This window comes from Leptonychotes weddellii, chromosome 11, assembly GCF_054177405.1.
Source record: "Leptonychotes weddellii isolate Sample4059 chromosome 11, ASM5417740v2, whole genome shotgun sequence".
Classification (NCBI taxonomy): domain Eukaryota; kingdom Metazoa; phylum Chordata; class Mammalia; order Carnivora; family Phocidae; genus Leptonychotes; species Leptonychotes weddellii.
Window position 1 is genome coordinate 47216045 of NC_138379.1, and position 16524 is coordinate 47232568.

At 56.2% G+C, this 16524-nt stretch overlaps 1 protein-coding gene across 3 annotated transcripts in view; it reads left to right on the forward strand.

The window, feature by feature from the left end:
- Positions 1–16524, forward strand: part of ARHGEF17 (Rho guanine nucleotide exchange factor 17) — a 56597-nt gene that overhangs the window by 35612 nt on the left and 4461 nt on the right. Inside the window, exons 2-16 of one of the 3 annotated variants that reach the window (XM_081798789.1) lie at positions 2126–2203; positions 5586–5657; positions 7442–7624; positions 9742–9858; positions 10090–10182; positions 10419–10595; positions 10927–10977; positions 11229–11338; positions 11445–11530; positions 13137–13255; positions 13588–13801; positions 14326–14399; positions 14991–15190; positions 15351–15649; positions 16136–16385. In XM_081798789.1, coding sequence (XP_081654915.1) covers positions 2126–2203; positions 5586–5657; positions 7442–7624; positions 9742–9858; positions 10090–10182; positions 10419–10595; positions 10927–10977; positions 11229–11338; positions 11445–11530; positions 13137–13255; positions 13588–13801; positions 14326–14399; positions 14991–15190; positions 15351–15649; positions 16136–16385 — 2123 coding nt within the window. The remainder of the gene's footprint in view (positions 1–2125; positions 2204–5585; positions 5658–7441; positions 7625–9741; positions 9859–10089; positions 10183–10418; positions 10596–10926; positions 10978–11228; positions 11339–11444; positions 11531–13136; positions 13256–13587; positions 13802–14325; positions 14400–14990; positions 15191–15350; positions 15650–16135; positions 16386–16524) is intronic. The other 2 variants (XM_081798791.1, XM_081798792.1) reach the window with 2 other exon arrangements.

Genomic DNA, 16524 nt, shown 5'->3' on the forward strand with positions numbered 1-16524 from the left:
AGGGAGATGGATATAGATGAACCATTTTGCTGAGGTAGAGTAAGAATGGACATTGAAGACCCAGCATGTGTGGAGAGAGCTGCCCTGCTCCCAGCTCCTTGCTTTCACAGTCCTGGGAGGAAGGCATTATTCATTCCGTTTCATAGAGGAGAATGTGGGAACGTAGGGCAGTTAGGTGACTATCCAAGGTCACACAGCTAGTAACGGACCCTGTGGCCCGTGGCTGGCCAGTCAGTCTGGGCGAGAACTCTGGGTGCTTGGGCCCTAAGACTCAACATGAGGTGGCTAAAGAGACTCGGGCTGGGGTGCCTGGGTGGCTCAGTCAGTTAAGCGTTTGACTCCTGGTTCCAGCTCAGGTCATGATCTCAGGATTGTGAGCTTAAGCCCCACATCAGGCTCTGTGCCCAGTGGGGAATCTGCTTGAGATTCTCTCTCGCCCTCTCCCTCTGCCCTTCCCCCTGCTCTTGCACACGCTCTTGCTCGCTCTCTGTCTCTCAAATAAATCTTAAAAAAAAATAAAGAGACTCGGTCCCCACTCTGCCAGTCACTGGCTCTGTGACCTTGGGCAAGTCAAGTCACCTCTCAGACTTGACTACCTCACCTGTAAAGTGGAGATGGTGACACCTTTGAGTGTAGGCAGAAATGAGCCATATCTGTGAAGTGCTGAGAGGGCCCTGGGGGACAAGGGGAGGATTGGGCATCCGGGCCTTTCCTTGGGAGGCCCTTCTGACCTTTGACGCTCTCCCAACTCTGCATCCTAGGGTGGGCCCAACTGGTGTTCCTTCCTACTAGAAGCTGCCCTGCTGTTTTAAAGGCCTTTGAATCACCGAGGATAGATGATCTGGCTGTAGCTGGGGGCTCTGAGGCAAAGCCCAGTGTCTTCTCACCCATCAGAGCATGCAGCTGGTAGGGGTGGGGCAAAGCCAGTCTCCTCCCCTCCCCCCAGGGAGAGCCATTCACACCGCCCCCAACCCCCCCAACCGTGAGTTCCTAGCACAGGAGCCTACTTTTCTGAGTGTGTCTCATTGTTGACAGGTTTGGGGACAGACCTGGCCCCGAGTCCCTGAGTCAGAGGGAGGGGGTCACAGGGAGGTGGGCAACCATCTGGTGAAGTCTTCCTGGAGAAGGAACGGGCCAGAGGCATAGGAGCTGGTGGCAAGGAGCAGTAGATAAGCTGAGTCCCAGGGAGTCAAACACAGAGAAGGCGTCCTCTGTCTGGCCTCTAGCAAAGCCTTCCCACAGAATAGGGCTGCCCTGTCAGGGATGCACACCCTATCCCTGGAGGTGTGGATGCAGAGTCTGTGTGACCCCTCAGGGACTCCCTACTGCAGACCATCTGATGCTTAGGATGGAGGCATTAGTTCCTGGGTCTCCTTTCCCCCATCCTTAAAATGGGAAGAAGAACAACATCTACCTCACAGGGTGGTCAGGACGATGAAATAATATATGCTTAGAACAGTGCCTGGTGTGGAGTAGGGCTCAGTTAACCTTTTTAACTGAGAGAACTGATATCCAGCCTTGTCTGAGAGTGGGTGAACCCTGCCCCTACCTGGCTGTGTGACCTTTGGCACTGACTTCCCCTTCCTGAGCCACCTTTTCTTCATCTGTGGCAGGCGGCCACAGTTTGCACTCTCAGGGATGGGATGAAGCCCAGTCTAGTAGGGTCTGACTCCATAGCACTGAGCCGGAAGGAGGGGTTTTCAGAGTTTGCAGCTGGAGTGGGGCGTGGCCTGGAGGCATCTTCCTTTGCAAAGGTGAGAGGTTATTGATTGTTTTGAGTCCTTTTCAGGAGCCCAGTGGGTAACCTCGAAGTGCACAGGAGATCATCAGCTCTGCCGGCAGCCATGGGGGTGGTGGTGGAGGAGTAAGGGGCACACCCTGGAAAGAGGGGCATTTGAGATGTAGGGGGAGGGCGCTCCCCGCACAGGGAGCATAAGAGCAAGTCCCTGGCCGAGTGGAGGTCCATGGTGCTCTGGGGTAACAGGCAGCAGCCGTGGATGGTGGGAATGCAGGCCTTGAAGGCCAGGGAGAGGATGAGGATGGGCTCTTTGGGTCCAGGTGACTGCAGGGAGCCGGGTCTGAGGGGAACAAGGCCCTGCTCACCCTCTGCCTTCTGTCCCCCAAGGACATGCGGAAGCACGTGACCATGACCCTGCTGGACACGGAGCAGTCCTATGTGGAGTCGCTGCGCACCCTGATGCAGGTGAGGCTCAAGGCCGGACCAGGCTCCCCGAGAGCGGCCATTCTGAATCTAGGAGGCCGCCAAACATGTGGGAACAAACCCATTTTGTGGACAGGGGATGGAGGCTAGAGAGGAGAGAGGAATGACCCTGGGTAACATCACCCCTCCGTGGAGAACCCCCCCATCCTGTGACTGTCCCAGAGAAGGAATCCCCCTCCAGGGTGGGAGGGAACATAGAGGGGACTTAATAAGGCCAGACAGGCCCCCCAGGGCAGGTGCTCCCTCCTTTTACTGTCCTGCCACCTCCCCCTGGCGGCCCCGTGCCTCGGCTTAGATCTGTGCCCCCGCCAACTGTAGCCCTGTCCATTTTATTCATTGACTGGGAAAATAATTGTTGAATGGAATAAAATGTTGAGCACCTGCCGTGTGCCAGGCCCTGTTCCAGGCATAGGAAACACGAGGACGAATAAGAGAGACAAGCTGCGCCACAGGACCTCATAGTCCCGTTCGGGGCATAGTTGAGTATATGGTCACTCTCAAAGCATTGAGGGGGCACCTGTGAGGTGTGAGGTCAGGGTATTTTTCCCTGGAGGACGTGCTGGCTTCCTCCCCACCTGTCTTGTCAGCAACAGGAACAGCAGGTGCAAAGTCAAGTAAGGAGAGGCCGGCACAAAGCACAAAGGGTTGGTCCTCTGGGGATGCTGGGGGAGCCAGCAGGAGCCACGTGGTAGGGGCCTTGGATACCAGGAAGAAGGTTTGGACCCTACCAGGGGCCCTGGAGAATCAGCAAAGGGCTTTGAGCTGGGGTGGCATGTCATCTGATTCATGCTTTATAAAGTCTGACTGCTAGGAAGGTGGGCAGCAGAAGAGGAGGCCAAGGCCACTGAGGGTAGGCAAGGGAGGAGAGGCCAGGACCAGGGCAGAAGCCACAGGGAGGAAGCGTTGGGACAGACATTCAGGAGGTGGACTGGTCAGGCCAGGCACGGTAGCTGGTCGGCTGTGGGATGAGGCCTGGACTCCTGGTCTGGGTGACGGCAGCACTGGAGGAACCCCACGTGTGAAAGTTGGGGCGAGATGGCCAGATCAGGTTCCGGCGTGGGAAAGCCCCTGAGTCAGGATGCACATGCGGGCCTGGGGCCCAGGGCAGAGGGCGTGGATCCCAGCTGAGGTGGGGCCTGGCAGGTACGGTTGAGGACGAATTTACTCAAGCCATCTAGGCAGAGTGAGAGCAAAGAACAGAAGGTAGAGCCCTGGAAAGATCCAGAGTGTTCATTCATTTACTCCACAGATCTGCAACGAGCATCTTCTGGGTGCAGACTGTGTTCTCAGTGAGGGTTCAGCGGTGAGCATGAGTGATAAGGTCCTGTCCCCTGGAGTCTATGGCAGAGACTGACAGTAACCAGTCAGACAAACCTTATACGTGAGGACAAATGCGGGTGCAAAAGTGCACGGAGGGTGTTTCTGTAGCAACTGAGTATCGTTCAGCCAGAAAAGGGAGGAAATTCTGACACGTGCCACAACATGGGTGAACCTCGAGGACATCATGCTAAACCGAAATGAGCCAGTCACAAAAGGACAAATACTGTATGATTGCGCTTCCATGGGGCGCTGAGGGTGGCCAAGTTCATAGAGACAGAAAAGTCGAACAGTGCTTGCCAAGGGCTGGGGGACGGGAAGTGGGAGTTAGTGTTTAATGGGTATGGAGTTGTGGTTTGGGAAGATGGGAAAGTTCCGGAGATGGATGGGGATGATGGTTCCACAACAACGTGAGTGTATTTAATGTGAGTACTGAACTGTACACTTAAAAGTGATTAAAATTAGCAAATTTTATGATGTATATTTTGCCACACAAAAAATACATTGCTTTTATATATTAAAAACAAACGCACAGAAAGAAGAAAACACAGAACGGGGGCCTGCCCTGGTGTCAGAGGCCAGGGAGGGCTTCTCTGAGGCTGGGGTGTTCAGCGGAGACCTGAGGGATGGGTAAGCGTTCAGCAGCGGGAGAGCCTGGAGGGAACCATTCGGGCAGCGGGTACAATAGGAACAAAGGCCAGGAGGCTGGAAGAAACCTCGAGCAGTTAGCCATGGAGAGGTGGCCGGGGCGGCTGCTGTGCCAGGTGCTGGGACACAACCAGAATGCCATCTTTAAGAGATGCCCTTGGCTGCCAGGCAGCAGTAGTCATGCTGGGGTCCAGCAGAGCGTGGGGTCCTTTGTGGTCCCCTAGGTGGGAGTTGAAGGCATTGGGGTCAGGCAGTCCAGGGTTTGAGTCACTCGCCTCCCTGCTGGGTGATGCTAGCCTAGTCACCTCACTTCTCTGAGCCTCGGTGTTTTTGTGTGCAAAATGTGACTAATCATACCCGTATCCCAGCGTGAGAGTGCAAAGGTAACGAGGCTGCTCATGCCTTGTTCACACACCTGAGGCCGGCGGGACCCGGGCATGTCTCTCTACCTTCGAATCTCCTGGCCAGTTCACGGCTGCACGCGTGGAGGCTTGCCGGACCTGCCGGTGGAAGAGCTAAGGGGGGATAGTTCTCAGGAGGCCAGATTGAGAGTGTGGGTGGTGAGGGGTGGAGATGGGCAGGAGAGTGTCAGCCGAACCCCAGGACTGTCACTCAAGGCAGCCCGGGTGTGTCACAAGGACTGAGGTCCAAGCCAGGCCACCAGTGTTCAAACTTGGCACACCTCCTGACCGGCCATGTCACCTGGAGCAAGTTACATAACCAGTCTCTGCTTCAGGGTCCTTGTCTGCAGAGTGGGGATAATAATGGTGCCTACCTGTTGAGTGCAGACTGCAAGAGAGATGCATGTGTAATTTAGCATACTGCCTGGCACGTCTGCACGTGTGCATGTGTGTGTGAGTGCGTGTATATAAAATCATATCTAATCCTTACATTAACGTTGTCAGGTAGGTATTATAACTCCCTCTTCGTATGAGGAGATGAAGGCTCAGAGAGGTTAAGAAAACTCCCCAGGGTCGTCCATCTATTAAGTGGTATTCTAGTCCATTTGGGCTGCTAGAACGAAAATTCCACAGACTGGGTGGCTTGAACAAATACAGATTCAGTTCTCATAGATCAAGGCGCTGGCAGATTTGGTGTCTAGTGAGGACCCACTTCCTCCTTTTCACTGTGTCCTCCCTGGTGGGAGGGCTGAGGGAGCTCTCCGGGACCTCTTGTAGAAGGGCACAAATCCCATTCGTGAGGGCCCCGCTCACATGACCCACTCACCTCCCAAAGGCCCCGTCTCCAAATACCAGCACGTTGGGGACTAGGTTGGAGCGTAAGGATTCTGGGGGGGATACATGTGGTAATACCGAGAGCTGACGTTTATTGAGTGCTTCATATGTGCACTTTACATAAGTTAAATCATACAAATCTCATAATAACCCTCATTTTACAGATGATGAACCTGAGACACAGAGACGTAAAGCAACTGTTCAAGGTCACAGAGCGGGGAATTGCCACACCCTGGGTGAATCCCTGTCAGTCTGACTCTAGGGCTCTCCCTCTCACCAGCTAGTCTGCACTGTCTGAGCATATCAGTGCTATTCAAGCTGAGACTGGACTCCACAGCCCTAGTGTCCCCTCTCAGTGACCACTGCCACCCACACTGACTGGTATCGTTCCTGCAAGCCAAGAGTTTTGTTCTTTTTTATTTTTTAACTGAGGCATAGTTGACACACAGTGTTACGTTAGTTTCAGCTGTAGGCCAGGAGTTTAAAATGAAGAAATACCAAGGTTAACAGCCAGAGGCGGTGGGGTTTGAACCCACGTCCTAAGGCTACACCTTTCCTCAGTGTCATCCTCACACTTTGAGTCTTTCTTCAACCCCCGAATTCCCAGCCAACAACCCCCCTTTTCCCTGACCCAGCCCCCTTCTCCCAGCACTCCTGACCCTGTCTTTTTCCCCATAGCACTTACTGCCTTCCAACACACGTGTCATAATTTCATTATTTATGGTATTTATTTTCTGCCTCCCTCCACTGAGGTGTCAGCTCCACAAGCACCCGGACTTTTGTCTGCCCTCAGGTGCCGCCTGGTGCTTAGAAGGCCGGACACTCAGTAGTTGCCCAGCAAGTACACCGTGAGTGGGTGCAGGCGTTGGTTCCTAGGAGGTTCTGGATCAGGTTCTCTGCTTAGTCTTTCCTCCCACTGTGTGCCTGCTTCTGTGTGGGATGCGGTTTAGCTCCTCTCGGTGTGGGGCAACAGCGCCCCCCCCCACCCCCCGCCAGAGAAGACCCTAGCTCAGACTGGCCTAAGAGCTGTAAGAGGGAGGCTGCCTGCCTGTCTCACCATCACCCCCTGACCTTTTAAGAATCCCCAACCAGGCAAGAGGATTCTGTTGAGCTTGACTTTCTCAAGGCTGTTTTATCCAACAAGCCAATTTTTAACAATGTTTAATATAAATTTTATTGCAACATTGCGTTACTTTTTCAAACATCAATTCTTGGGCTTGTAGTTATAGTTTAGGCCAGTAGAGGGCGACCGCTCCGTGAGCACACCTGCCGCAAGCAGGGCTCTTCATTCTCACAAAATGGGCGGTGAAGCAGATTTGAGGTGAAAAAGAGGAGTTTTAATCAGACTTGACCAGTAGATCTGAAAACCGTGAAGTCAGTGCTCAGACAGTGGCACTAAAGGCCTCCCAGGCACCCCCTTGCTTTATTTTCCCCACAGCGGGTCTCAAACTGTCCACACGTAACTGATTCTAAGATAAACATCTGGAACTCCAGGTTCATCCTATAATTAATGGCATATAATAACTTAATTGGCAGCGGTTTTTTTTCTTAAAGATCTGATGAAATGTGGTTTCTTTTTGTTTCTTTCTTGTATTTCGTGTTTCATCTGACTAGACTGTAAGCTCTACTAGGGCAGGGAGCTTGGTCTTCCTTGTTCACTGCTGAACAGTGGCTAGCACAGAGTGAGTTCCCAATAAAATGTCTGCTGAGTTAGTGTGTGTGGGTTTCCCAGGAGGCCAGTCTTCTTGCTTTCCTCACTCCAAGCTCTGCTTGTTTGTGCATCCAACAAACTTTTCCCGAGCCCACTCACCCCCGTCTTATGCCAGGCCCCGAGCCGCACAGTGAGGGGCATGGGGATAGGTCTTCCTGTCTCCCTCTTAGAGCTCTGAGTCTAACAAGGGAGATCTGGGAGTCATGGCCACTGAGTCACAGGGCCAGGTGATTTCGTGTGCACCTACGCCAGGGGGTTGGGGTGCCATCCCTCTGAGGGTACCCGCACTGACCTGTGGGGGACCCCCAGGGCTACATGCAGCCGCTGAAGCAGCCAGAGAACTCCTTGCTGTGTGACCCGTCACTGGTGGATGAGATCTTTGACCAGATCCCCGAGCTCCTGGAGCACCACGAACAGTTCCTCGAGCAGGTGCGGCACTGTGTGCAGACCTGGCACGCCCAGCAGAAGGTGGGAGACCTGCTTGTCCAGTCGGTGAGTGGCCCTGCTGTCTGCTGCTTCAACCCCCACAAGCTTGGGCCCTTCCTGGAAGGGGATAGCTGCTGCCATGGACCCCTCACCCAGACCCACTCCACTTGGACACTGACTCTGATCCCAGATCCAACCCCAGGACTTGACCAGACACTGGCACTGACTCCAGCCCTGGGGTTGACCTGAACCTGGACACCACCAAACCCCAGAGCTTGGCTAGACTCTGGCCTGGGCCCCAGTCCCAACCAGTTACCGACCCTAATCCTGGACCCAGCTCTAGTTGCTGGCACTGACTTGACCCTAGTCCTGACCTTGAGCTGGTGCTGACACAGACCTCAGTGGATGCTGTTACTGACCTCAGCCCTTACCTTGACTAGCTCTTTTCTCCATCCAGCATTTTAATAGGATAGCTAACTATTTGGCACTTTGTACTAGCCATTATTCTAAATACGTTATATATGTTCACAAGTCTAGGAGAAAGGTGCAGTTATTCCCCCAAGTTTAAAGTGGATGACTCTGCAGCGTAGAGAGAAAGTAACCTGACCAAAGTCACGGTTAGTGAGTGGTAGAGGGTTTGACTCCAGGAAACGCGGCCCCAGTGCCCACACCCTGCCCCACTCTGTGCCCCCTTGCACCAGGAGCAGACCTGCCTGTGAGCTCTTCAGGATCCTACCATAGTGAATGGGACCTTAGAACAAGTATTGGCTGCAAAACTCAAAAAGAACTGCAAAAGCAAAACCAGTAAACATTTAATTACGTGTCTGTAAAAACATAGCATGCGATTTTCTTTGTTACGTGTAGTATTCATTTATACGAGGTTAATTACGTTTGAAAAAACTTAAGATACATTTTGTTATTTGGCCAGAATTCCCAAGAATGCATGGTGATGACTGATAAATCATAGCCAAACACAAACTAAAATGGTTACTCAGAACCAAATAATTTCAAAAGCAAAATGGTAAAACTCCTTCCAAAAATTATACCAGCAAAAAAAAAAAAAAAGTCTTATCTATTGTTGTGAGATGTGGATGTTTTTTCATGTGTTTGTGATGATGCGGGTGGGCCTTGGGCCTAAGAAGGTCTTAGAAGGTGCCTGCTGATCTGGAACTGATGTGACAAACCCTGATGGGACCCCCGTTGGGTGCTAACCCCTTGAGGCTATCACCACCCTCAGCGTCACCAGGCTCATCCCCTGTCTGGACTTTGATGCTGACCCTGGTCTGATGAGCAGAGGCCCTGGTCCCAGGAAGGGATCAGCAGAGAATGCTCTGCCCCAGGGTGGGCTGGTGGGTAAGGGCCGTCTTCCCCTCCGAGTTGCTGCAGCCTCCCCGGGCCTGGGGAGAAGGACAGTCAGCACCTTAGAGACACAGGGCCTTGTGGGCCCAGAGGGGCCAGAAACAAACACCACCACAGGTCCCCTAGTCCATCCATGGTACAGCTGACCCAGGAACCAGGGTATCCCAACTCCCAGCCAGGGCTTCTGACCAAGAACTTCCACGTTTAGCCCAGCTGTCAGCGGGCCGTTAGGTATTAGCTACCAGCTGTGTGCCCCCACTGAGCGGGATATTACTGGACAGGATGGGCGTCCCTATCTCCTCGCAGAGGAAGAGTCCTAGTCAGGGCAGGGAGTGCTTTCTGGAGGAGGCACAGGTGGAGCTTAGCCCTGAGGGTGGGTGAGATTTGGATGCGGTAAGGGCATTCCGGTGGAGAGAATTACATGAGCAATGGCCAAGTGGCTGGAATGAGTCTGTGTCTCTCAGAGAACAGTGAGGAGGGAGACCTGCCTGGCTGGACTTAGTGGGGCTGGAGAGCAAGGGATGGAAATGCCCAGCTGGAAATGGGAGAGCCTGGTCTACAGGACACATGTAGGCATATGTATGTCCATGTACACACAAACCGTAGGTAAGATACGTTGGGGTGTGCGCAGATACACAGCTACTCACACAGTCACACGTACGACATGCACACATGACACAGGAGCAGCTGCCCCATCCCTTAGAGACCATCTCATGTCCCGTTGGAGGGAAAGGATGTTGGCTTGTGAATCATTGGAAGCCAGGACAGGGTGAGGTGGAGTAAGGGACACCTTGAAGGTCCCTAACCTGCCTCTGCACCTACAGTTCTCCAAGGACGTCCTGGTCAACATCTATTCTGCCTACATTGATAACTTTCTCAATGCAAAGGATGCCGTGCGCGTGGCTAAGGAGGCGAGGCCTGCCTTTCTCAAGTTCTTGGAGGTACTGTTGGCTAGCTCAGGGGCATGGACATCACCCTCGCCTTGGCCAGCTTTGGGAGGGGGCAGGAGCTCCCAGACTCCCAGACTCCCAGACACCGCAGCCTTAGCCTGTGGTTCAGTCTTTGCCCTTGGGCTGGGCTAGAGGGACTGGCTGGGGATCTGTCCCTGGACATTTCCTTCTTTGCATGACATTCCTCACACGGGTGCTCATCCCCCTTGTTTCTGGTTTCAGCAAAGCATGCGTGAGAACAAGGAGAAGCAGGCGCTGTCTGACCTCATGATCAAGCCTGTGCAGCGGATCCCACGCTATGAGCTTCTGGTGAAGGTGGGCATGGGGTTGGGTGGGCAGGAGGGCAAGGCTGGAAGGCACGTGAGGATGCAGGGGGCTATGAGGCCCCTACTCCGTCAAGCCTGACATCAGAGTCCCCAGGGGTTGGGTAGGAAAAGAAGTCCTCTCTGGAGCCTGCTTATAGTCCGTCCTGCTCTAGCCATCAGTGTGGGGCCCCAGGGCCTGAAAGGGGCAGCTAATAAGCAGGGGTCTTATCCCCATTTCTTCCCCAGGACCTCCTGAAGCACACACCTGAGGACCACCCAGACCACCCACTCCTGTTGGATGCTCAGCGGAACATCAAACAGGTGGCTGAACGCATCAACAAGGGTGTGCGGAGTGCCGAGGAGGCAGAGCGACATGCCCGTGTGCTGCAGGAGATTGAGGCTCACATCGAGGGCATGGAGGATGTGAGTGCCCACCCCCTCCACCCATGCCTTTGTTTGCATCTGTGGTTACCTGCAGTCACGGTCACGCCCACCTCCACAGCGGTGTCTGCAGCGCCTGTGCATCCCTGTCTCTTCAGCGTCCCCACCCGTCTCTGTCCACAGCCATGTCCTCCTCCCTGTCTTTCTCTGGCCACATGTCCCGCGGCCTGACCGCACAGCATCAGGAGGATGGAGGGGATGCTGCTTCTACTGGCCTGGCCCATGGAGTGGGGCCAAGGGGTCCCCCAGGGTCTGGGGAGGAGATGGGATTAATAATTGACCTTCAAGATGTTTTGTCTGTCCTGCCCCACAGCTCCAAGCCCCTCTGCGGCGGTTCCTCAGGCAGGAGATGGTCATCGAAGTGGTAAGAAGTCTCCCGTTGTCTACCCACCTGTTCCCATCTCCCCACTATGTTCACACTTCCGCTCATACCTGCTGCCCTTGGGCCTCCCTGCTCTTCCCCACAACAGGAGTCCCGGGTCGAGTCCCAACTCTGCCTCTGCCTCTGGGCATCTGGGGCAGAGCCCTCACCCCTCTCTGGGCCTGGCTGTCCCCTTGGGCACGGTGGGCAGGAGGGTGGGCCTCTGGGCCTGAGTCCTGCCTCGGGCTCCACAGAAGGCCGTCGGTGGCAAGAAGGACCGGTCCCTCTTCCTCTTCACGGACCTCATCATCTGCACGACCCTAAAGCGGAAATCAGGCTCCCTGCGGCGCAGCTCCATGAGCCTGTGAGTGGCCGGGGCGGGGCTGCACTTGGGCCGGGGCGGAGCAGCTGGCCCTCCCTGGGCCCCGCTCCCCCCGGCCTGGCCAGAGCACCCCCTTGGCTCCCCACAGGTACACGGCAGCCAGCGTCATTGACACGGCCAGCAAGTACAAGCTGCTGTGGAAGCTGCCGCTAGAAGATGCGGACATCATCAAAGGTGGGGCTGGCCTAGGCCTGCCCGGGGGTTCTGGGTGTCCGGGCCCTGCTCTCAGAAGCCCTCCTGGAGGGTTTGAACTGTGGCCAGGCTGGCTGCCCGTATCCATCTGCTTTTCTGCTTTTGGGGCCTTACTTTCCCAGCCAGTACAAGGGGGTGGCATGCAGGATCGGTGTGCCCGCCACAGAAGCACACCAGGACCTGTCCACGCAGACCACCTTCTGACAGGGCGGGGACCTCACCTAGGCTGGGGCGGCACGGGGGGCGCAGACACACCCGCCACTAGCCAGTGACCGCTGCACCAGCGTCCTATCGGACGGTGACACGCTGCTCTGGTCCCCAGTTTTGCTCGTCGGTAGCAGAGACTCACTCAAGTCAGTCCAAGCAAAAGTCTGGTTGGAAAGATCCAGTTGTTTGGGGCTGAGGCTGTCAGGAGCTGCAGCAGTTTCAAAGAGCTGCTCCTTCTGCTGAGTGTACATGTGTGTCTGTGTCTCCATCTGTCTGTCTCTCTCTGCGTCTGCCTGTTCTCACTGCTCTCAGCTTTCTCTGCTTCCTCCTTCCTTCCAACTCCTGTGATCCATCATGGCCTGTTCTGCATCTTGGCCCTTTCTCTCCAGCTGCTCCAGGATCCGAAGTTTACCTTTCTGAGTGGGGCGGTTGGTCTGGGACGGTTGGTCTAGGACGGTGGTGTGGGCACCTCTGGGCTGACAGGCAGTGCGGGTCCAGACTCTGTCCCTAGGCTCAGTGCGGTGGCCCCCAGGGCAAACCCAGGCCTGCCTCACATGGGCCCCTGTGTAGGAATACAAGCTGATGATTGTTCCAGTTTGGAACACAGGCCAGTCGATAAAATGACTACCTTTAGTTCAGGTGTCTGCTCCTGGTCCAATCCAGTGTGGTCAGAGTGGGGCGGGGTCATATGGAAGAAACCAGGGCTGCCCAGACAATGAGAGCTGTGGGGGGGACAGTGTCCTTCAGAAGGAGTAGGAGAAAACGCAAGCCTTAGCTTTTCTAGTACATTCCACTGCTGTCTACTCTGCCCATTGGTGGGTTCCTGGTCCAGGGTGGACACCCCCGGCCAGGCAGTGCTGGGTGTGGGGATGCTGAGCTGGCCTGTGGGGCCAGCTACTTGGCTGTGGTCAGGTATGGGATAGGACTAGAGAAATCCAGAGCATCAGCTCATTTTCCCTCCTTTGTCGGGGAATTGAGTCCCTTGGTCAGCAGATTTGACCGCCCGAGGCTCTGGCTGCCCGGCTGACTGGCCTGTGGAGGCCGCACTGCCGAGGCTTCCGGTGTCTGCTGGAGCCTGCAGAAGCTGCACAGCCGTCTGCTGTTTATTCTTTGTGCTCGTCCAGGGAGTTCTCCAAGGGACCAGCACCCTGTGCCAAGTGGCTCTGAATCAAGCCCAGCCCCCTGTTCCCAGGCCTGGTGTTTCTCTGTGAGCTGCCTGTCACTTTGTTCCTTGGGTCTTGGGGTTGACAAGCTCTCGGCTTGTCAGGCCACTCCCCACGCTGAGCTGCAGACTGTGAGGGAAGGGAAATTCTTCCCTTCTGTCCAAGCCTGACCCTATCTGCCTCTGTATCTGCCCGTGACCTTCCTCTGTCCCCACCAGGGGCGTCCCAAGCCACCAATCGGGAGAACGTCCAGAAGGCTATCAGCCGCCTAGATGAGGACCTGACCACCCTGGGCCAGATGAGCAAGCTCTCTGAGAGCCTTGGTTTCCCCCACCAGGTCTGTGCCCTCTGCCTGAGGCTGGGGGAATGGGGCGGTGGGGGTTCCCAGATCTGAGGGAGAGAAAACAGCCTCTTCATTTACCTGAGGAAGAGGTCACTCATCTCTGTCACTTATTGGAAGGGGAAAATACAGCCTCACCGCAACTGAGGGAAGTGATGTGTTCCAGGCCTGAGGGTGGAGACATAGCTCTGTCCCTAGCTGTGGGAGGAGAGGGGGCCCATCATGTCTAGGGGGTTGGGGGGAGAGGCAGGTCCCCACTTGCATTCTCAGGGCAGGAGCAGGCTGTGGGGAGCTGTCAGGGCCTGAGGCCTGGGTCCTCATCCTGGCAGAGCCTGGACGAAGCACTGCGGGACCTCTCAGCCGCCATGCACCGGGACCTGTCGGAGAAGCAGGCGCTGTGCTATGCACTCTCCTTCCCCCCTACCAAGCTGGAACTGTGCACCACGAGGCCTGAGGGCACGGACTCCTTCATCTTCGAGTTCCCTCACCCTGATGCCCGCCTCGGCTTTGAGCAGGCCTTTGATGACGCCAAGAGGAAGCTGGGTAAGCCAGGCCCATGCTGGTGTCCTCCTTCCAACACCTCCAGGCAGTGGGCAGCACCATGCTGCGGTCTGGGAGATCAGGAGCCAGAAATCCCGAGACTGCGGTGTCCTGTGCTTCAGTCCCTGCTGGTGGGAGGGTGGACTGAGACTCCTACGGGGAAACATGGGACTTCCCCAGGGTCTCACTGGCAGGGAGGGGATTCAGTGGTTGAAAAGGGTGAGCTTAGGGCAGGGCATGCCAGGACGCACCCCCCCCCGCCCCGCCCTCCCCTCCTCTACATACTCTGAGCAGGCCGAGAGTAGGGAAAGCTATTAATCAGGGTCCATGGCTTAGAAGATCCTTAGAGACTTCTGGGTCTGCCTCCCACATTGTACAGATGGGAAAATTGAGGCCAGGGACAAGCAGAGCATAACCTACAGCCACCTCGTTTTCCCTTGAGAGATCCTGAAGAGCAGGGAAGAAAGGGAAATGGTCGAGGGTGAGGTGGATGCTAAGCGGTGTCTGTTTGTCCACCTCCGCCGCAGCATCCAGCAAAAGCTGTCTAGACCCTGAGTTCCTGAAGGCCATCCCCATCATGAAAACCCGCAGCGGCATGCAGGTGTGTGTGGGGGCCGGGGTCACACGGGCGCACGTATATTCAAACCAGCACGTGTTCATGTGTTTTTGTTTTGGGTACAACATTACGTACCTGTATGAACATGGCAGTCGCCCCCTATGTCTTTAAGTGTACAACTCTGCACATGCGTGTGGATACTACGTGTGTCACGTGCACGTGTGTGTGGCCACACACATCTGTGCGTGCATGGGAACGAGGGCTGTCTGATTCCTGTGAGGTGTCTAAGTCATGCGCTTGTCAGAGTCTGCATACATCGGGACAGAGCTTACCGTTTTTCACATTTGTTACCGCGCACCTATGGGGTCATATTTAGGGTTTACGTGTGTGTGGATGTATGCGTACACATATGTATGTGAAGGGATGATCCATCACACAGGCGTATGTGCATCTGACCTGCAGAGTGGCACACGCGCCGTGTGTGTGTGTGTACACACGTGTACAGAGGGGCGTACTGGGAATCCGTGCACACCCGCGCGGGCCCACCTCCCTCCGTTCCGCCGGCCGCCTGGCGAGCGGTGGGGAGCTGGCCGCAATTCCTCCATCCACCTTCCCCTGCCTTGGTGCCGTCTGCAGTTCTCGTGCGCGGCGCCGACCCAGAGTAGCTGCCCCGAGCCCATGCCCGAAGTGTGGGTGTGCAACAGCGACGGCTACGTGGGCCAGGTGTGCCTGCTGAGCCTGCGCGCTGAGCCCGACGTGGAGGCCTGCATTGCCGTCTGCTCCGCCCGCATCCTCTGCATAGGTGCCGTGCCTGGCCTGCAGCGCCACAGCCACAGGTGAGGCCGGGGACAGTGGGGGGGCCAGCGGGACAGATCCCTGCCCCCGAGCCCTCTGGCGACTTAGTCTGGTGGACGGGGCGGGCCCGGTGGGCTTGTGGCCGAGGGGCGCAGAGCCTCGGCTCCTGGCAGCTCTCATCCCCACTGCTACATCTCACAGGGAGCGGCCGGCCTCGCTGAGGAGTGCCCCAGAGACGGCACTGGAGACCCCCGGTCCAGACCTGGACGTCGAGGCCGCGGACGAAGAAGCAGCGACGCTGGCAGAGCCAGGGCCCCAGCCCTGCCTGCACATCTCCATTGCAGGCTCGGGGCTGGAGATGACACCGGGCCCCACCGAAGGGGACCCCCGCCCGGAATTGGTGCCCTTTGACAGCGACTCCGATGATGAGTCTTCACCCAGCCCCTCGGGAACGCTGCAGAGCCAAGCCAGCCGGTCCACCATCTCCTCTAGCTTTGGCAGTGAGTGCCTGGCTTGGGGCTGTCAGGCAGGGTAGACTGCGCAGAGGAGGGGGCACCCAGCAGGTACTGATGGGTGGGCAGGGGGGCTGTGACACCAAGGACCTAGAGGGCAGTGGGTCAGTCAGGCCAGATCCTGAAGACCCTGGAATGCCTGGTTAAGTAGGGAAGATGGAGTAGGGGTGGAGCGGTTGATCCCCCTGTCCACGATGTGGTGGTGGATTGGAGTGGGCCAGGTCAGAACTAGGAGCCGGTAGCACTAAACTGTCCCCGAGCAGAATAACAAGGCCTGAGCTACGCTGACACCTCGGGAAAGGGACAACAGGGCTGGGAGGCCCTCAGGAGGGACATGGCCAGGAGGGATGCACTGAGGGGGGATGGGGGCCTAGAAAGATACAAGGTCTTGGGTGTACAACTCTGCACATGCGTGTGGATACTACGTGTGTCGGGGCAGAGGGGAATGGAGGTAGAGAACTTTGTCTCCCTCAGATGAGGAGACCCCGAGCTCCAAGGAGGCCACGGCAGAGACGACCAGTTCAGAGGAGGAGCAGGATCCTGGCTTCCTGCCACTGTCTGGCTCCTTCGGGCCTGGCGGTCCCTGCAGCACCAGCCCAATGGATGGGAGAGCCCTTCGCCGTTCCAGCCGTGGCTCCTTCACCCGGGGCAGCCTTGAGGACCTGCTGAGCGTTGACCCCGAGGCCTACCAGAGCTCTGTGTGGCTGGGCACTGAGGATGGCTGGTAGGGGGGCAGGACAGGGGCTGGGGATGCAGAACCCCGAGCTCTCTGCTTGGGAAATCATATGGTATCCTGAAGCAGAAGCAGGAGGGCTTGGGGTCAGACCTCAGGAGTACTGCTAGCCAGGGCTGCTAGGGGTTCT